At 41.2% G+C, this 18,506-nt stretch overlaps 1 protein-coding gene across 5 annotated transcripts; it reads left to right on the forward strand.

Annotated features, from left to right (window-relative positions):
* Positions 1–274: 274 nt before the first annotated feature.
* Positions 275–18,250, forward strand: polq (polymerase (DNA directed), theta). Of its 5 annotated transcripts, XM_044115362.1 has the most exons (36): positions 275–526; positions 637–724; positions 813–1,279; positions 1,367–1,602; positions 2,717–2,893; positions 2,979–3,109; positions 3,200–3,356; positions 3,625–3,736; positions 3,804–3,832; positions 3,902–4,005; positions 4,360–4,501; positions 4,707–4,853; positions 4,928–5,140; positions 5,237–5,379; positions 6,021–6,210; positions 6,426–6,568; positions 6,719–6,912; positions 7,054–7,178; positions 8,105–8,348; positions 8,686–10,063; positions 10,504–11,860; positions 11,944–12,075; positions 12,160–12,362; positions 13,533–13,740; positions 13,824–14,017; positions 14,128–14,256; positions 14,800–14,974; positions 15,100–15,223; positions 16,221–16,315; positions 16,416–16,498; positions 16,577–16,678; positions 16,764–16,875; positions 17,483–17,607; positions 17,702–17,837; positions 17,936–18,042; positions 18,116–18,250. In XM_044115362.1, the coding sequence occupies exons 1-36, from the start codon at positions 462–464 to the stop codon at positions 18,227–18,229; spliced, it is 7,881 nt and encodes a 2,626-aa protein (XP_043971297.1). In that variant the 5' UTR covers positions 275–461; the 3' UTR covers positions 18,230–18,250. The 5 variants fall into 5 exon arrangements, with proteins under 5 accessions (XP_043971297.1, XP_043971299.1, XP_043971294.1 ...); XM_044115364.1 differs by having other exon boundaries at positions 616–724; positions 3,804–4,005; XM_044115359.1 differs by having other exon boundaries at positions 3,804–4,005.
* Positions 18,251–18,506: the final 256 nt, after the last annotated feature.

Here is an 18,506-nt window from a genome sequence, read left to right on the forward strand (position 1 = left end):
TCTTTGGTCCTACCCTGCATTAGCATAATATAATATGATATAATATGATATATGATATGATATAATTTAATATAATAAAATATCAATTGTAAAGTATTAATCTCTTTTAATACCCCGGTTGAGTTTGTAATTTTTTTTATACATTATCCGTATTTATTATATTAGCACATATGCGTCATTGTTAATATTCATAAAAAGCAGGACTGTATACGGAACCTTTGCAAAGAGAAGCCAAGATTCAGTCGGACAGTTTTAGTAGAACACAGGGGTGGGACTCCGGCGGTATTTTTGATTGTTTGTTTGTTTAGCTCTGCCTAGCGGAGCGTTTATACTTAGCAACCAAAACAAACAAGACTTGTTGTTGTCTCTTTCAACAACATGAGTCACAGTTTATAATTCAATGTAAAGAGCTGCAGAGCTTCTTGTCAGATCAGTTATTTTGAAGTTAGATAAACTTCAGAATGACCTCGGGTGCTCTGAAAAAGAAAAGTTACCTGGGACAGCACCAGATCAAGAAGAAGACGAGGTACGTGCAGATCGCTGAAATCTTGAGTCCTGATTGTTATTGATACCTGAAAACAGCCAATAGTTTAATATCTGATTATGTCTGTTAAGATGAACTTATTGTGAACACAGCATCCTAGGCAACAATGAGCCACCGGACGGAGAAATGCTGTTGCAGACAACATCAGGGAAAACAAATAGACCTAAATATAGCCTCATGGTAAGTGACATGACCTTATTTTCTCTCCCATTCCTTTATGTGTTTATGGTAAACTAGATGAGGAAGACATAATGTTTCTTTTTACCAGGGTGGAGCAGTTTATCTTCCATTGGGCGATTCCACTTTAGCTCTTGATGAAGAAATGCTACAAGTTATGGATGCTGTTGATCTTTCTAAGGATGAAGTTAAAAGGGGTGTTAAGGAAAAACAAATTTCAGATCCATTTCTTCCTCCACAACCCACTACATCGAACGCACTCAGCAAAATGGAGAGAAACTCTGGAATGATGAAGGACCGGGAAACTATTCCTTACACAAATGGGGCGGGTGATCCTCAGCAGAGAGGCTGTAGATCTAGAGGGGATTCTAACAGACCAGGATGGAGCGCTGACTGCAAAGACCTGGCTCAGAAGCTTCTTTTCAGTGAGGACTCTGGTGAAGTAGACCATCCTCAGAGAGACCAGCAGAATAACCATTCAGATCGTCTCTCTGCCTCTGTCTGCACTCTGCCTTGTATAGAAACAAGTAACAGTCGAAAAGCAGACGGCTCCGGCAAGTAAGTCTTAGCTGAGGTATACCATTCTTCTTTACATTTATTTTAGACGTCTCACTGACATTTCCTGCTCTCTTTGTTTAAATATAGGCAGAAACTCAGAAGAAGAAACTCTCCTCCCAGTGATAAGAACGCTAACTCGAGTGAGAACATCAGTCCACCTCTGGATGTATCTACAAAATACATTTTATTCAGTCCTACCCGCCTCGCAGCAGCCAGGCAAAGGGCCAAACTTCAGCAGTCATTACAGAATCAGTCTGCATCTGTACTCACAGTGCCCAGCGGCCTGGAGCTCAGCATGCTCAGCGACACACTTCCTCCACCAGGTGCAGTGTTGAATTCTATGTTTTACTTAATTCTTGTTCTCATTCATTTGTTTTGATCTTTTTTTTTTGCATTGAACAAGGCTATATTAATCATTAAAATGCAGAAAATGAATGAGATACTGTGCTATAACACAGTGCCTTGAAAAAGTATTCACTTAAATTTTTCCACATTATGTCACATTACATCTGCACACTTCATATGCGTATATTTCTGTCAGGCAGAGAACGAGAAGCTGACCAGATTAGATCTGAACACAGTTAGATGCCATTGGCCTGTATTTAGAGCACAAATACAGGAGAATAATATAGGAAAACCTATTAGAGGCTGCATGAAAATGGATTGGATTCACTTTCTGTTAGAATAACAAGCATAAGCATACAGCCCGAGATACTCGGTTAAAGCACATATGTGTGTAAGAATGGCCCAGTCAAAGTCCAGTCTTAATTCTAATTGAGCCCAAGACTGAAATTATTGTTCGTTTTCTCATTTTAATTTCTCTGCACTGTTTCTATGAGAACAGTAGTAATTATGAATATCTTTAAAAATATTAATAATTGCAGTTAATGAGTGCTGTGTAGTAATAAAATTGAACTATGTAAGGAATTTTGTGTCCTGAAGTAGCCTAGTAAACAACTGCAAAGTTTTTTTGTCAGATGTTTTACTGGGTTTTCTTTTGTTCTTTTTAGAGCAGTATTTGCGATTTTTTTTTTTTTTAACTTTGATGACAGTGATGTTTTATCACTGCCAATCTATTGACAAAAATGATCAAATGTCAATGGTCAAATACTTTTTTATCACTTCTTTTGGTATCACAATAAATACTTTCAATTTACTGTAGTTGTACTATGACAATAAGTGAAAAAGTATAAAGTATATGAATTCAAGGCACTTTATGTTGCCACATGTTGCCCAAAAAGGCAACATTAAGACAGTCTTAAAGCAGATTCTGTTGACAGACGGACCAAATTACCTCTGAAACTTTATTTACTGAACCAAAAGAGTGGAGAACTCTGTAAATCAGGAGCTTTTAGAGAAGAGGACTACTTTACAGATAAAATCTTTAAAACCTCTTTGAAAAGTATCATGCCGTGACAATTTTGATCTCCATCACAGGCGTGGCCTTGTGTGCTCCTGAGCAGCAGGCTGAAAAGCTGCTGTTATCCAGCTGGGGCTTACCAAAGCCTGTTCTAGAGCGCTACCAGAAACACGGAGTCATTCAGATGTTTGAATGGCAGGCTCAGTGCCTCACTGTTGGACAGGTTTTGCGTGGAGGGAACCTTGTGTACTCTGGTGAGGGCAGCAATATTTATCTGCAGTATAACCCCAGCACAGGGCACTTTCCTCATTTTACCTTACAATGTGTTTTTAATTTAAGCCCCCACTAGTGCTGGCAAAACTTTGGTGTCGGAGTTGCTGATCCTGAAGCGCGTGCTGGAGACCAAAAGAAAAGCGCTTTTCATTTTGCCATTTGTGTCTGTGGCCAAAGAAAAGATGCACTACCTTCAGGTGATGGAGAGGGGAAAAATGTGTGCATATTATTTTTATATTCAGTATGTTTTCAGAGCTAACTCTGCTTTTGTTTCTGTTACTCTGCAGAGCGTGTTTGAAGAGGCTGGGATTCGTGTGGAGGGCTACATGGGGAGTACTTCAGCTGCAGGAGGGTTCGCTACCTTGGATGTGGCTGTTTGCACCATAGAAAAAGCCAATTCTTTAATTAACAGACTGATTGAAGAAAATAGCATGGGTCTACTAGGTAATATACCTGTCACAGATCATTTTGAATGGTTAAAAGTCAAGAAAACTGCAGGGTTTGACCCATCTTACTTAGATTACTTTACACATGCTGAATTAAGCACACATTTTCTGCTTTACAGTGTATAAAGACATAAGAACTCATATATTTAATAAAACAGTTACATGCTGAAATAAAGTACAACGTTTTCTTTTTGCAGGTTTTATTGTATGTATTCATCATCACTGCATCATAAAAATGACATATTGAATGATTTTTATTTTGCAAGGCATGGTGGTGGTTGATGAGTTACACATGGTTGGAGATTCTGGAAGGGGATACCTACTGGAACTGCTCTTAACCAAAATCCGCTACATCGCACAGAAGCAGAACACATCAGGGTATGTGTCTCCCACTTTATCTTTTTAGCATTTCTTTATAAAACTTTAATGCTAACCAGTCCTACAGGTCTCTTTCAGAGGGCGTACAGATCATCGGTATGAGTGCCACTTTGCCAAATCTCTCTCTGCTGGCTAGCTGGTTGAGTGCAGATTTGTACCAAACAGATTACAGGCCCGTACCCCTGCAAGAACATCTCAAAGTGGGATGCAACATATACGACAAGAGCCTTTCCGTGGTTCGACAGTTTGCCCCTGCTCTTAATATTAAGGTAACATGGGTGGGGTGGACGACACAATAGAATGTTTTGAGTCATTTTTCATTCAGTCTTTTTCAGAGCGATGTTCCTTTGACCCTCTTCCTTGATGCAAAGTTAGCCTCTACTGAATGACTAGCAACTTTTGCACCTAGTCACATTACATCTTTGTAACTAATCACAATTATCATATGATACGACTCTTCTGCAGGCATTTCATTCTTTAACTATTACAGTTAAAATAAAAATGTCAAATCAAAATTCAAATGATCTATATGTCACGATACATACCAATTGTTTTAGTAATAGCATTACTTGGTTGTTTTTGACTAGCCATTACATGCCTGTGCACGTATGACTCTGTTAAAGGGCGACGACGATCATATTGTGAGCTTGTGTTATGAAACTGTGAACGAAGGCCACTCTGTGCTGCTGTTCTGTCCCTCGAAGAACTGGTGTGAAAAGCTGGCTGATACCATCGCCAGAGCATTCTTTAACCTCAGACATGCAGGTATTTAAAAATACAACAACTATCACTCTATATTACCAGTTACTGTGTTTGTTTGTTTTTTAGATAAAACAAGCTTAGATAATGAAGGAGTGTTTAAGTTGTAGTGTGGATGTTTAACCCGTTTTTTCTCTTTTATTATTTGAGATTGGTATTCTACTTAAATGACAAGTGTCAATATTTCTGAGTGGTGTTTTATTTCTTCCAGATCTTCAGGGAGAAGGTGTGCCTCAGCCTGTGTGTCTAGATACAGAGGGCTTAGATGATGTTATAGCTCAGCTGAGGCGAACTCCAGCTGGTCTTGATCCCATCCTACAGTGCACTGTTCCATGGGGGGTGGCCTTCCACCATGCCGGTGAACACTCAGTCCTTCATCAACGCTAAAATGTAACCTGTCTAGTTTGTGATTGAGAACGTTTCACTGTGCAGGGTTGACGTTTGATGAGCGGGATGTGCTGGAGGGAGCTTTCCGTCAGGGATTGATCAGAGTTCTGGCTGCCACCTCCACCCTTTCATCGGGAGTCAATCTTCCGGCTCGCAGGGTCATCATTCGAACTCCAACTTTTAACGGACGCTTGCTGGACCCGCTTACATACAAACAGATGGCTGGACGAGCAGGGAGAAAAGGAGTGGACACCACAGGTAGGGCAACAGGGAGAAGTTCACTGTGCCTAGTAATTTGACACTGTGGAGATTTGAAGTATCTTTTATAGTAATGTTTTTATTCTTTTCCTCTAGGTGAAAGTGTGCTTGTGTGTAAGCAGAACGAGCGTCAAAAGGGTATTAGTCTCCTTACGGGAGTTCTTCAGCCAATCAGCAGCTGCCTGGTGAGACGGGAAGGCGAGGGTGTAACCACCAGCATGCTGAGAGCGATCCTGGAGGTGGGATTAATATTAATAAAGAAAACAATGGATGACTCAAGCATTTTCTCCCTTTTGTGTAACAACACAGCAAACTTGTGAAATTAATTGATGTTACATTGCATTTCTCTTATTTTTGTTACGCTATAACCACAACCTTCAGTGCATTTAATTTGAATTTTGATCTATCAATACAAAGTTATGGTTATTGTAAAGTGAAAGGGAAGCAGTGAGAAAGATATGTCTCTACCAGCTCTGCCCTGTGGGAAATTTTGTCCCATTATTTTAACAAAATTGGTTAAGCTGAGCCAAATTGGTTGCAGAACATCCATTCTTGACTCTTGCTGTAGGTTCAGTAAAATTTAGGTCTGGACTTTGACTAGACCACTCTCACAAATGAATATTCTTTGATAACCAAATTATAGTTCTGGTTGTATGTTTAGTGTTGTTGAATCTCCACCTCAGTTTCAAGCTTTTCTACACACCGTAACTTTCAGATTTTTAGTACTAAAAATGTGGTGTTTATTTACACTTCACAATAATGCTCTGCTTTGTAAATCATCTATTACATAATTTAAAAAATACACTAAAACTTATGCTTGTAATGTCTGAAAAAATATTTAAATTTCTTTGCTTAATTTTATGAAACCACCTTCTTTCAGATTATTGTTGGAGGTGTGGCCAGCTCTCCACAGGATGTGAGGCTGTACGCCTCATGCTCCCTTTTAGCTGCCAGCATGAAAAGTGACAACAAGACCGAATCTAACAAGCAGACCAGCAAAGGAGCTATTGAGTCTTGCGTTGAATGGCTGATGGGAAATGAATTTATTAGTATTCAACAGGATGGGCAAGGTAATGCTAAGGTTTACCAATGTTATTAAATTTAGATTTATCCTTTAGATTTATCACAAAATGTTTAGAAAGCTTCTAGTAATTTTTAATTTACTCTAGGAAAACTCAAATTTGAGTTGAAAGTATGAAATATATTCGCATATTTTATTTAGCCTTATTGTTTTGAGTTTTCTTATATTTTCTATTTATTTTCTGTTCTGGTTTTTCACCTCCAGATGAGCAGTATTGTCCAACCCAACTGGGGGCTGCCACTCTTTCTTCATCCCTCTCTCCTCCAGAGGCCTTGGGAATATTTGCAGATCTCCAACGGGCAATGAAGGGATTCGTACTTGAAAATGATTTGCACATTCTGTATCTGGTATGCATGAAGTAATCTAGCAGCAAATAAATCACATTCTGCTAATTGTGGTAAAATTTTAGACTTGTTTTAGACTTGTTTTTATTTCTTGTAAGGCAACAAAAAGCAGTTCTTTGTAAAGTCATCAAAGTCCTGTTTCTAAATTTTCAGATTACCCCACTGTATGCAGAGTGGACTACAATAGATTGGTATCAGTTTTTCTGCCTGTGGGAGCAGATGCCTTCCTCGATGAAGAGAGTGGCGGAGCTGGTTGGTGTCCAGGAAGGCTTTCTTGCACGATCTGTCAGTGGCAAACTTGTTGCCAAGACTGAAAAGCAGCTCAGACAGATGGCCATTCATAAACGGTAAAGCGCTGATTTAAAAGCTGTTTTTGTAGAGAAGAAAGGTAAATGTAAGAATATTTATGATAAAATAAACTGCAGCCAGGTTAATGGGTGATAACTTATAAAAATTCTGCTGAACCTAACTTTCTGTTCTTTTCTCAGGTTTTTCACAACTCTTGTTCTCCAGGATCTGGTCAGCGAAGTGCCTCTGGGAACTGTTGCTTCTAAGTACAACTGCAATCGAGGACAGCTGCAGTCTCTCCAGCAATCTGCTTCCACATATGCAGGTGCATACTTGAGTATTGTCATGTGCCTTTTGTAAACCTCGTGATCACTATGTAAATATATCACTTTAAACTCTACACAAGGGTTTAGTTTAGAGAGGAGCAACATGGATCAGAAACACTTTTCCACATGTGCTACCTCCAGCTACAGCCAAATGTTTTGGGAAGCCAATTAAATGTTGTTTTGTGATCTTTTAATTACTTTCATTTGCAGATATATCAGGTGCACGTGAAACAGTATATCTAAATGTTCAGTGTTCTTATAGAGGTGTTTTGTTTGACAGGTTTTTTGACTTCAGCATCAATCTTGTTGAATTTCTGCTTTAAGTTGCTCAAAGGTTGTTGGTTTCTGCTCTTACTTCTGATTTATGAGAACTGCCCACGGTTTCATAATGGGCTGAGGAGATCCTTACTTATAGGCCCAACATTACAAAGATTAAATATTTGCAGTGCTTAATAAACCAAGGCGACATTTCAGCACATTTCAGCAACAAGACAATTCAGAACCCTTTACATAATGAAAACATAAAAAAGTATAGATCATCACTGTAGAATGATTTGTTGTTCACTGTAGTATTCTTGGGCAGGTTTGGGAATAAACCCAGTCCCTTGATGAGAAACAAACCCACCAGTTCATTGTGTGAATTCATGGTCATTATAATGACTTTCTGCTTACAGTTAATGAAAACTATGATGCTGAAGATTAGAATAATCAGAACAGCAAAAATAAACACTTTGTTTCATAGTAAAGACTATTTTCAAAAGGTATTTCGTAATCTGACTCTGGACTATTCTAATGTATTGACCATTTGTGGTTTCTTGCTATGTCAAAACTGCCTGAACACTGAAAAACTGAACAATTTTGCTGTCAGGATTCTTGACATTTATCTCAGTGTGATACTCTCAGACCTGCTGCTGTCGTCTTTCAGGAATGGTGACGGTGTTCTGCAAGCGTCTGGGCTGGCATAACATGGAGCTGCTGTTGTCTCAGTACCAGACCAGGCTGAGCTTTGGAGTCCAGAGAGAGCTCGTCGATCTGGTTCGGATTTCCCTTCTGAACGCAACGCGAGCCAGAGCGCTCTACGCCCAGGGGCTCTGCACTGTAGCTGAAGTAGCCCGGGCCACAGTTCCCGACGTGGAGAAAGCGTTAAGGAATGCCATCCCATTCAAGAGGTAGACAGGAACTGGATTATGTATTTTCTAAAAAAATCTTAGAATGATGGTATTTTTCCAAGAAGGACAAATGTTGAGATTTAATTGGTTCACATTGTATACACAAAGTTCACATTGTCCATCTGTGAATTAGAATTTCTTTTCTGAGAACAGACCAGTTTTGCTTGATCCATCCCAATACTTGAAATTAATTACAGCTTCATCAACAAGCACAATCAAAGATTCAGAAAACATTATTAATCCCAGAGTCATAAAGTAAATTTAAGCACATAATAAAAAAAATAAACAAATTTATGTTTAATCTAACAATCATTAATAGAAAGCTTTAATTTATCAGTTCTAAGCGAGCGGTGGATGAGAGCGAGATGGAGGCGGCGGAGAGGCGGAACCTGCGCTGTGTGTGGGTCACCGGTGGACGGGCTCTGACAGAGCAGGAAGCAGCTGCTGAGATCGTCTCTGAAGCGAGGCTCCTCCTTCGAGAGGACCTGGCTCAGCTTGGAGTTCACTGGGATCCATCAGTACTTCCTCCACAGTCGTCCTCTGAAAGTAGCTCTGACGATTACACCAGTGGGGATTCAGATGCTTCGTCTGCCTCTTACATCAGCCCGCACCAATCACCAACAGATTGGACTAAAGAGCATCAAGCGAGAAAGCGCAGGGACAAGAGGAAAGTCAGTGAGAATCATGGAGAGGAGGTTAGGCGAGATGCAGAAATCGACAATGGGAAAGATGTGTTAGAAGGAAAAACAACGAAGCAAGATGTGACAAAATCTGAATTCTGTGAAGTTCTACTAGAAAGAATGAAAGCAAAACCAAAGACATCAGGCCAAAATGATGCTGAACATGCAGAGAAAAAACAGGAAAACAAAGGGGAAATGTTGGAAAAAAACAAAATACAAGAAGAAGAGATGAGTAAAGAAAACAAACAAATTGGAGAAGCAAATATTCCCCATTTCAATCCTGAAAGGAGCCTAACACAAGAGCTGGCTGACATTATTTCCAGCCCTCTCCCTCAGCTGCCCCCTCATGCTCAGCCCCTATCCTCTCCAACCCCGGCCCCACGGTTCAGACCCCCGATTTCTCGCTTAGAGCCACGACAAAGCACAGCAAAAGCAGACTTTTCTTCATCCCCTCTGCAGCCAGGGAGACTTAAACACTCGATCGCATTAAGCAAAATCCTCCAGTCAATACAACCTGATCGGGCTCTGCAGGATCAGTTGCAGCCTGCTGACAGATTACACTCAAAAGCCCAAGACAGAAGGCCTGTAACCTCTCAAGAAAAGTCAGAGGATATTTCTACACCTTCGCATGCAGATTTGTCAACATCTTCTCCTGCCTCCGCTCCCCTGTTCACTCCTGAGGCCAAACGAAGACGAACCGAAGCCGGAGGGGTAGATTCGTTTTCATCTCCTGAGCTGTACACAGGCAGCAGGACTGAGGAAATGGGGCAGGATGGTGTGGCAGAAGAAAGTTTCAGCAAAAGCTTTGACTTGGACACTCAGACAGAAAGAATCATAGTTCAACATGAGTTCAGTGGCCTAGCTGCAGAAACAGATGAGGGAGTAGAACCGCTGAGGGTACAACAGGAGGATTCAGTAGAGGGAGCTGAACATGACAGAAGAAATGAAGCTGAAGGCCTTCAGACAGTGTCTCCCAGATTCAATATTTCTGTGACAGAGAGCCAGCTGGAGCTCATCCTTAACACAGACCACAAAGTAAGTAACGGCATCATTTCCAATGACCTCCAGAAGTATTCACACCTCTTAAACCTTTTAAAAAATGTTTTTTATGTACTAGAAGTCTAAATCAGCAGCTTTATTATGATACATTATCATTTTGGTTTGTTTGGATGACGATGCAATGTTTTCTGAAATCAAAAAGTCTGTCATTATATGAGCTTGATTCAAATCACAAGTCAGTGACCAATCTGATGTGATATGATACGCCCATCTAATTCAATTACTTACAAATATATGTTTTTACAAAACCAATTCAAATATAATTTAACCCCAAGAAATACATTAAAGTTTGTGGACAGTAATGAAACAATGCGGAAAATATGAAGCGGTGCGAATACTTTTGCAAGGCTCTGTGTGATAAAAACGCCTGGATGCATTTTGAGCATCATTAAATCAATGACATTGGTATCTTTCAGATATCTCCCAGTCCAGCTGGAAGAAGAAACGACCAAGATAAAGACGAAAACACACGCGACTATCTGCCCCCTAACAATAACGAGGCTGCAGCAGAGAGTCCAAACAGAAGCAGCAGCTTCCTGTTTGACAGCATGTACGACAGTCTTCTCCTGGATGCTCTGCAACCAAACCAGTTACTTGAGCCAGCAGGTGAAGAAGAATCTCCTAGCCCACGTCCCGCTCCATCAGCCCAGCAGAGGCGACGCAGTGAGTGTCTCGCCAATCAGGAGGCGGAGGAGCAGGAGGCGGTCCAGTGGGGCGAGTCCTTCTTCAATCTGTCCGAGTGGGGGGACTCGCTCTTGGTGGGTGAACACTTTCTGGAGAGGCAGAGTTTACTGAGACACGCAGAGAGAACTGAAGAAAACCAAGAGCTGCAGCGACCAAACGAAGATGAAGATCTGATTTTAAAATCCCAAAATGAGTCTGACGAGGAGAAACAAGGCAATGATCAGCCTTGCAATCAAAATGATCAACAATTTACTGATAAAGGTTTAGATGAGGGCAAAACTGCACAGCAGGTTGAAGAGAAAACCAATAAAGAAAAAGAAAATAATGGGGAAAATTTAGTTGTCAAACAGCTGCATTTCCAAAATTCACTTGAAAATGCTTTTTATTGCAGCCCTGGGTTACAGGACATCTTTGACCGCTGGCCTAGTATGTCTGACCAGCCAGGTGCTGCTGCTTCAACCACAGCAGATGCTTCAGAGTTACCCCGTCCAGAGACACATCTGGACAGAAAGAGGAAAAAATCCCAACATCTTGACGCTGCTCAAACGGTACAGGTCACAGAAAGACCAGGCTCTGCCGGTGACCTTATTCCCCCAACGCAGGCCACGCCCCCTGTCACACCAAGACTGAAACTAACCACCTCCTCTGTCCACACACCTGTCGTCGCTCAGCCTCTCAAACAGTCGACGCCTTCAAACCGTCTTCAAGAAAAACGCGCCACATCCCACGCTGCGAACAGTCACTTGAAGAAGGCAGCTGTTTCGTTTTTTGACAGCAGACCGCAGGAAAGACTCTGCCTCCCCCCAGAAAGTGTCGCCTCTCCACCGTCCCCCCAGCCCAAACCTCCATCTGACACCGAGTCCTCTTTGAGCCCCGAGGGTTTCTCTCTCCAGCTGTCCCAGGAGGCCTCCATCTGTTGCAGCAACTCTGGGAGCTTTTCCATCATAGACGTGGCGAGCGACAGACGGCTTTTTGATACTTTCATTAAAGAGTGGAAAACAAAAGCGCGGTTCTCTATTGCTTTGGCTTGCGAGAAGACAGAGTGCGGGCAGCACCCTGAGGATGAAATGGGAGGGAAACATAAGAAAGGTGAGGAAAAAGTTCAAGAAAATGTTTGATCTTCTCATAGTTTTTTGATTGATGATTTTTTTTGCATTTTATTTTTTGTGCAGCATCAGAAGCTCATCTAACACTTGATGGTTTTCCAGTAAGAGACACAGAAGGCCTTACTTTGACTGGACTTTCTGTCTGCTGGGGAGCCCGAGATGCATACTATATTTCTCTACAGCAGGAGCAGAGAAAAGGTATTGATAAAAACAGGCACACTGACTCAGTGTTACCACTTTATAAATATGTGTCCGTAGCTGAAGCTGTCTGATCCCCATCAGGTCTGAGCTCCAGTCTGGCTCCTCCTCCACTCGATGATGCTCTGCCGGTAAGGGAAAGGCTGGAACAGGTGAAGGTCTGTCTGAGCGGACAGTTGACCCGTCTCAAGGGCCGTGTGGCTGTCGTGTATAACATCATCAAGGTGTACAAGAGGCTGGTACAGAGCTGTGGCATCAGCCTGGAGGGAAATTGTGAGGATCCAAAGGTGGGAGAAGTAAAAAGTTAGAAACAGCTGTTTTTATTAGAATTGTTTGTGATGCACTATATAGGGAGCAATTGTAAAGTGAAAAGAAAATGTCACATGTTTATACAAATGAGACTCTCAGAAGTGTGTCATGCATTTGTATTGAGCCTGCCTGTGTCAATACTTGGTTAAACCCAAACAACAATCTTGCCCTTGGTCTTCATGATGGAAGTGTTATGATTTGGGTTACTACTGAAAACTTTTAAGAGTATATTTAGCAAGTGCCTGAAAGCTGAAATGAGGAGAGGAAATCTGGGGGGAAGAAACCCCAGAGATTTTGCATGAAAGCATGAGAAACTAATTTTGACAAGAATTTGACATTAGGAGAACATTAGATTCTTGAAATATGGAGATACTGTTTTTATTTAACGAATAGAAACTAAACTAAACTGATCCTCATCTCGGGCCCTTCACACTCGGCTGTTAAGCATCCAGTGAAAGTTGTAGATTGCAACCTGATGAACCTAACAGGACGACATTATCTACAAAAAGCAGAGATGCCGTCCTAAGGCCACCAAAACAGATCTCCTAAACACCTTGGCTGTGTCCATTAATTCCATCCATAAAAGCAATGAACAGAATTGGTAACAAAGGGCAACCTTGGCAGAGTCCAACTCTTACTCTTGCCCGACTTACTGCTGGCAATGTGGACCAGACTCTGACACCGGTCATACAGGGACTAACAGCCTTTATCAAAGGGCCCAGTACCTCATACTCCCAGAGAACCCCCCACAGGGTTTCCCAAGGGACATGGTTGAACGCTTTCTCCAAGTCCACAAAACACATGTAGTAGATTGGTAGAGCGAACTCCCATGCATCCTCCAGCACCCTGCTGAGGGTGTAGGGCTGGTCCAGTGTTCCACGACCAGGACAAATCCCACTCTGCTCTCCCTGAATCTGATGTTCGACTATCTGACAGACCCTCCTCTCCAGGATCCCTGAATAGACCTTGCTAGGAGGCCTAAGAGTGTTTTCATTAACCAATAACTTTCCCACTGTGATGTCCTAGTCTTCTTCTGGACTTTATCATTTTTTTTCATCTTTGGAATTATTATTAGTATTTAAAAATTGGGATCAAACTGAGAGGGAAATTGTAAGGAATGTAAATAATCATGCATCTGTCCATCCCAGGTTGCCTGCTGGCTGCTGGATCCTGGCAGTGAGGAAAGAACTCTTCCCAACATGGTGACTGTCTATTGTCCCGAAGAATTACCCCTGCTGGATGGTCTCGGGAACGCACTTTCCCACTGTCCTCGAGTCAGGGCTGCAACCAAGAGTGTCCTCATACATGCTGTGATGAACCATCTCTCCGGTCTGCTAGAGCAAGATGGCACACTGGGTAGAAATGCTGCGTCTATAAAGCCAGTGGTGAAAATGAGGTGTTCAGTGACGGTTTTCAGTAATCCTTTATGACTCTGTCAGATGTGTTTAGGAGGATAGAGATGCCTTCCCAGGTTTGTCTGGCTCTGTTAGAACTGAACGGAGTTGGCTTCAGCGTGGAGGAGTGTGAGAGACAAAAACATGTGATGCAGGCCAAACTGTCGGCGCTGGAAGCTGAGGCTTACAGCTTGGCTGGACACACCTTCTCCCTCACAAGTGTTGACGATATAGCACAGGTCCAACTCTTCTCATCTTCCCCAGCTGACTGAGTAAAATGCAAATAGATCAAGAAAGAAAAAAACCCCCAGAGGATTTAATGACGTATTTTCTTACCTTGTCACGATAGGTGTTGTTTTTGGAGCTTCATCTGCCTCCAAACGGAGATATAAATGGACCAAGAAATAAGAAGACTCTGGGTTACACCAGGAGAGGCGGCAGCAGAGTGCGACTTGGGAAGCAGTTCAGCACCACCAAGGTGCAGCCAATTAGCTACGAAACTATTTAGTAATCCTTTTTGTCTTTTAAACTAAACTAAACTAAACTAAAAGTAAATTAAGGTTTACTGTTTTAATTGTCTTATGTAGAAGTATTAATCTAAAGAGACAGATTATAGCAATGTTGAATCAGACTCAATATTATTTATTATTACTATTTATTAAGTTTACATAGGTTTCTAAAGTATTTGGTAGCTTTTGTACTGTGAATTGGGTCAGATGTTTTGAGTTTGCTCACACAAACTTAGTAGTTTGTATAGTTTACTGAAGTTCAAGTCCATTCATTTTGTGATTTTAACTGATCTAAAACAAGAGAAGTTTGGTCTGATTCAACTTGAGACAGTGAGAAAAAAGAATGATCTTTTATATAGACTAGAAACCTGCGTATTTTGTTTCTCTTAAGATGTATAAAATATCTTGTTTGACTGCCTGAATCATGTTAGGCAACCTCATTAAATCAAATTCACTAAATTTTACTTGAAGCAAAGAAGTCTTTGTTCTAAAATATAGACTTCCTTCTTCAGGATGTTTTAGAAAAACTTCGCCCCCTGCACCCTTTGCCAGCTGTGGTCCTGGAGTGGCGGAGAATCACCAACGCCTTGACTAAAGTGGTGTTTCCCCTGCAGAGGGAGAAGCAGTATCATCCTACCTTGGATATGGACAGGATATATCCCATCGCACAAACACACACGGCAACAGGTGCAACACAGAGTGTCTGTGTTTACAAGGATTCACTGAAACCAGGCTGTTCAATCTGGTTATTATGAATCATTCTCATTTGAGGTAAATCTAACCAATGGATTTAACCAGATTCCTATGTTCAGGCAGAGTGAGCTTCACTGAGCCAAACATCCAGAACGTCCCCAAAGATTTTGAGATTTGCATGCCTACAGAGGTCGGAGAAAGCCCTCCTTCTCAGGGTGGCTTCCAGATGCCCAACAAACTAGGGTAGGTAAACTCTTGGTCGAATTTCCTGGCTTGTGTGTGGCAAACCTGTGGCAGCTGGTTTGCTGCCACAGGTTTGCTGTACATATACAGCTATATACGTATACAGCTGTATACAGCTGTTACGTAAAGGTCTCTTGTTGAGGAAAAGTCACGACATCTCATTTTCATTTTGCCACAGGTTATGTGTAGCAAAGTGGGGAACAAAGGGCTCTGCACTGTGGTGAAAATCTGGGGAGAGAATCAGTTAAAATGCAGCAGAGTCGGAGCTACAAAAGATTGATTTCATCAATGCATAATGGCCTAGTCAAAGCCCAGACCTATATCACTTTGAGACACCCACTTTTGACCCAAGTGCTGCAGTTGCTTATGAAAGCAATTTAGAAACACTATCAGTCTTATTTATGAAGCAAGAAAATTGACTTCAGCTTCACTTTGCTCTCAGTGAAGATATTTAAAATATTAAAAAATAGAAAATAAAAAGTGAAAGTTTTTTTTTTCTTTCTTGCAAATATATATGCATACAGTGTTTTTATAAATGAGGTTTACAAGACTGAATTGTTGCTAATATGCATGGCATTAATTCTGGCGCTCTGTTAAGAGCCTGGGGAGAGAAACTGTCTCTGTGGCGGCTAGTTAGCACCAAGCTAAAGGTAAAAGCCTTAAACGTTTGTATCCAGGATTTATTCTGTTTTGTAAGTAGTAATCTAGGGGGAAAAGGCATAATGTGCCTGTTATACCCATTAGTTCTCTTCCTGTGTTTTTGTTATTTTAACCTTTCACATAATTTTAAATCATGCAAAACTTTCTCTCTTTAGATAGGAGTCTGTCTCCATTAATTAAAACGACATTGTCATGTTTTTTATGTTCACAATTATGAACAAGAACTTCCTGGGAGTTCCATCTGCTGCCTAAGAAAACGGATTAAACCAGATTTAATGGGTTTTATTTGACATTGACAGAAGGAAGGAAGATGACTGATCTGTTTCTGTTTTCACAGAAAGAGGAGAAACTCTGCTGCTCCTTTTCCTGCAGCTGCAGAACAAGGCCCGGCCTTCTCTGTCAGCATGAGACATGCATTTATTCCCTTCTCAGGTTGAAATCAGCATGCTGTATTCTTATGGCATATGTAGAGATTTTCCCAGTGGCTTTGTTTCAAACCTAACTATTCATGTTTTCATGTATAAAACTGAAGGAGGAATGATACTGGCAGCTGATTACTCTCAACTGGAACTGAGAGTGCTGGCTCACCTCTCGAAGGATCAGCGCCTCCTGCAGGTCAGTAGTGTAACAAGACAACATAATAGATAACATTGTTAACAGAAATGACTTACTGACACACTGTGTGCTCCCAAGGTGCTGAATGGAGGAGCTGATGTGTTTCGTTGCATTGCTGCCGAGTGGAAAAATGTTGACCCAGAGTCTGTGCAGGACAGCCTCAGACAACAGGCAAAACAGGTTGGGATACGGAGAACAGCAGATTTGGGGATGTGATGATTTATTTTATGACCTCTGATGATCGTACATTCTTCTTTGCTAAAAGATTTGCTACGGCATCATCTACGGAATGGGAGCAAAGTCACTTGGGGAGCAAATGGGAGTAGAGGAGGACGACGCTGCCTGTTACATCGAGAGTTTCAAAGCAAGATACAAAGGTATGGAGACATCTGCAACACTACTGAGCTGCATAGCAGAAATAAACAGGATACGTTGACTGTACGCTGAAGTTTTTCTGATATTGTATTGTTGCAGGATTCAACTATGCCCCATATAGGTTTTGTATTGAGAAGTTTAATAAGATTGGTTGTAATCCTCATTATTCCATACATGTAAAATCCACCAGTACCTTCAGTAGTTAACCAGCCTCACAGCATGATGAGTTTGTTGTGTTTTTACCTGAAAGTTTCACCTCGACTCAGACATATTGAGGTAAAATTGTATTTTTCTTGTTTGACCTTAAAAAAAACCTTAAATCTGATAGATGATAATCTGAGGAGAAAGTTTATGATTAAGGTGATGATGAGGAGACTTAAGAGCTCACCAACAAAGATAAATAATCAAAATGACAGTGGAAACCTGTTGGTCACTGATTATAAGAGGAGTTTGATTGTTAGATGTCAAACATAAAACATTTTCAAGACTGAGTCTGCCTATAATTTGTTTCTTTCGATAAATGCCTGCCTCTTTTCATATCAAAAGACTTCCTGGTTGAATGAAAATAAATTCAAATTCCTCTTACCAGCATTCTGTCTCGTCTTTCAGGGATCAACACTTTTCTTAAACAGACTGTAAAGAAGTGCTTAAAGGACGGCTATGTTCAGACGCTGATGGGCCGCCGGAGATATTTAGCTGGGATCTCCAGCACAAATCCACACGTCAAAGCTCATGTGAGCAAACCTGACAATTAAGGTTTAGTGGTAAAATGACACAAAAAGCTTACTTCTGTTTCTTTGCCTCTCGACTCTTCTGCCATTCATTCAGGCAGAGCGCCAGGCGGTGAACACGACGGTGCAGGGTTCGGCAGCTGACATCGTCAAACTGGCTACCATCAACATCCAGAAACGGTTACGAAAAACGTATCCTGCAGCCCCATTGTCTCACCAACACACACACTCAGGTAAGCTTCACACAGTTCCTCCTCTCGCTTTTTTGTATTTACACTTTCAGACTGTGACCTTTAACATCATCAACCTCAATTTGTAATTCCCCCTCCAGCTCACGGTCGCCGCAGGATTGGGACGTCTCGGCTCAGGGGAGCCTATTTTATCCTCCAGCTGCATGATGAGCTCATCTACGAAACCACAGAACAGGATCTCATACAGGTACTAGAAGCACTGTTTGTGTTGTGACATGGAGAGCAGAATGATGCTTTATTTTCTGACATTTTCTCACCAGGTTGCACAGATAGTCAAAAGGGAGATGGAGTCAGCAGTGAAGCTGTATGTGAAGCTCAAAGCCAAAGTCAAAGTTGGACCCAGTTGGGGAAACCTGCAGGACCTCGATATATAAACTGAATCCTAAATGATGAAATTAACTGTAATGCTGCTTTATAACTTTTGTATATACTTTCATCTGCACAAAAGATTTTTTAAACATATCGACGATGAGATGCGACATCTGACTAATCTGATTTTGTACATGAAATCTACATTAATTTTGTACATGAAATCTACATTAATTTTGTACATGCTTTATAAGCTGACAGAGATGCACCAATCATTTGGCTGTATATACACAAAAATATTTCTCATTTTCAGCCTACACTTATTTACACTAAATTGGATTT

Source organism: Gambusia affinis, linkage group LG04 (genome assembly GCF_019740435.1).
Source record: "Gambusia affinis linkage group LG04, SWU_Gaff_1.0, whole genome shotgun sequence".
NCBI classification, from domain to species: Eukaryota; Metazoa; Chordata; class Actinopteri; order Cyprinodontiformes; family Poeciliidae; genus Gambusia; species Gambusia affinis.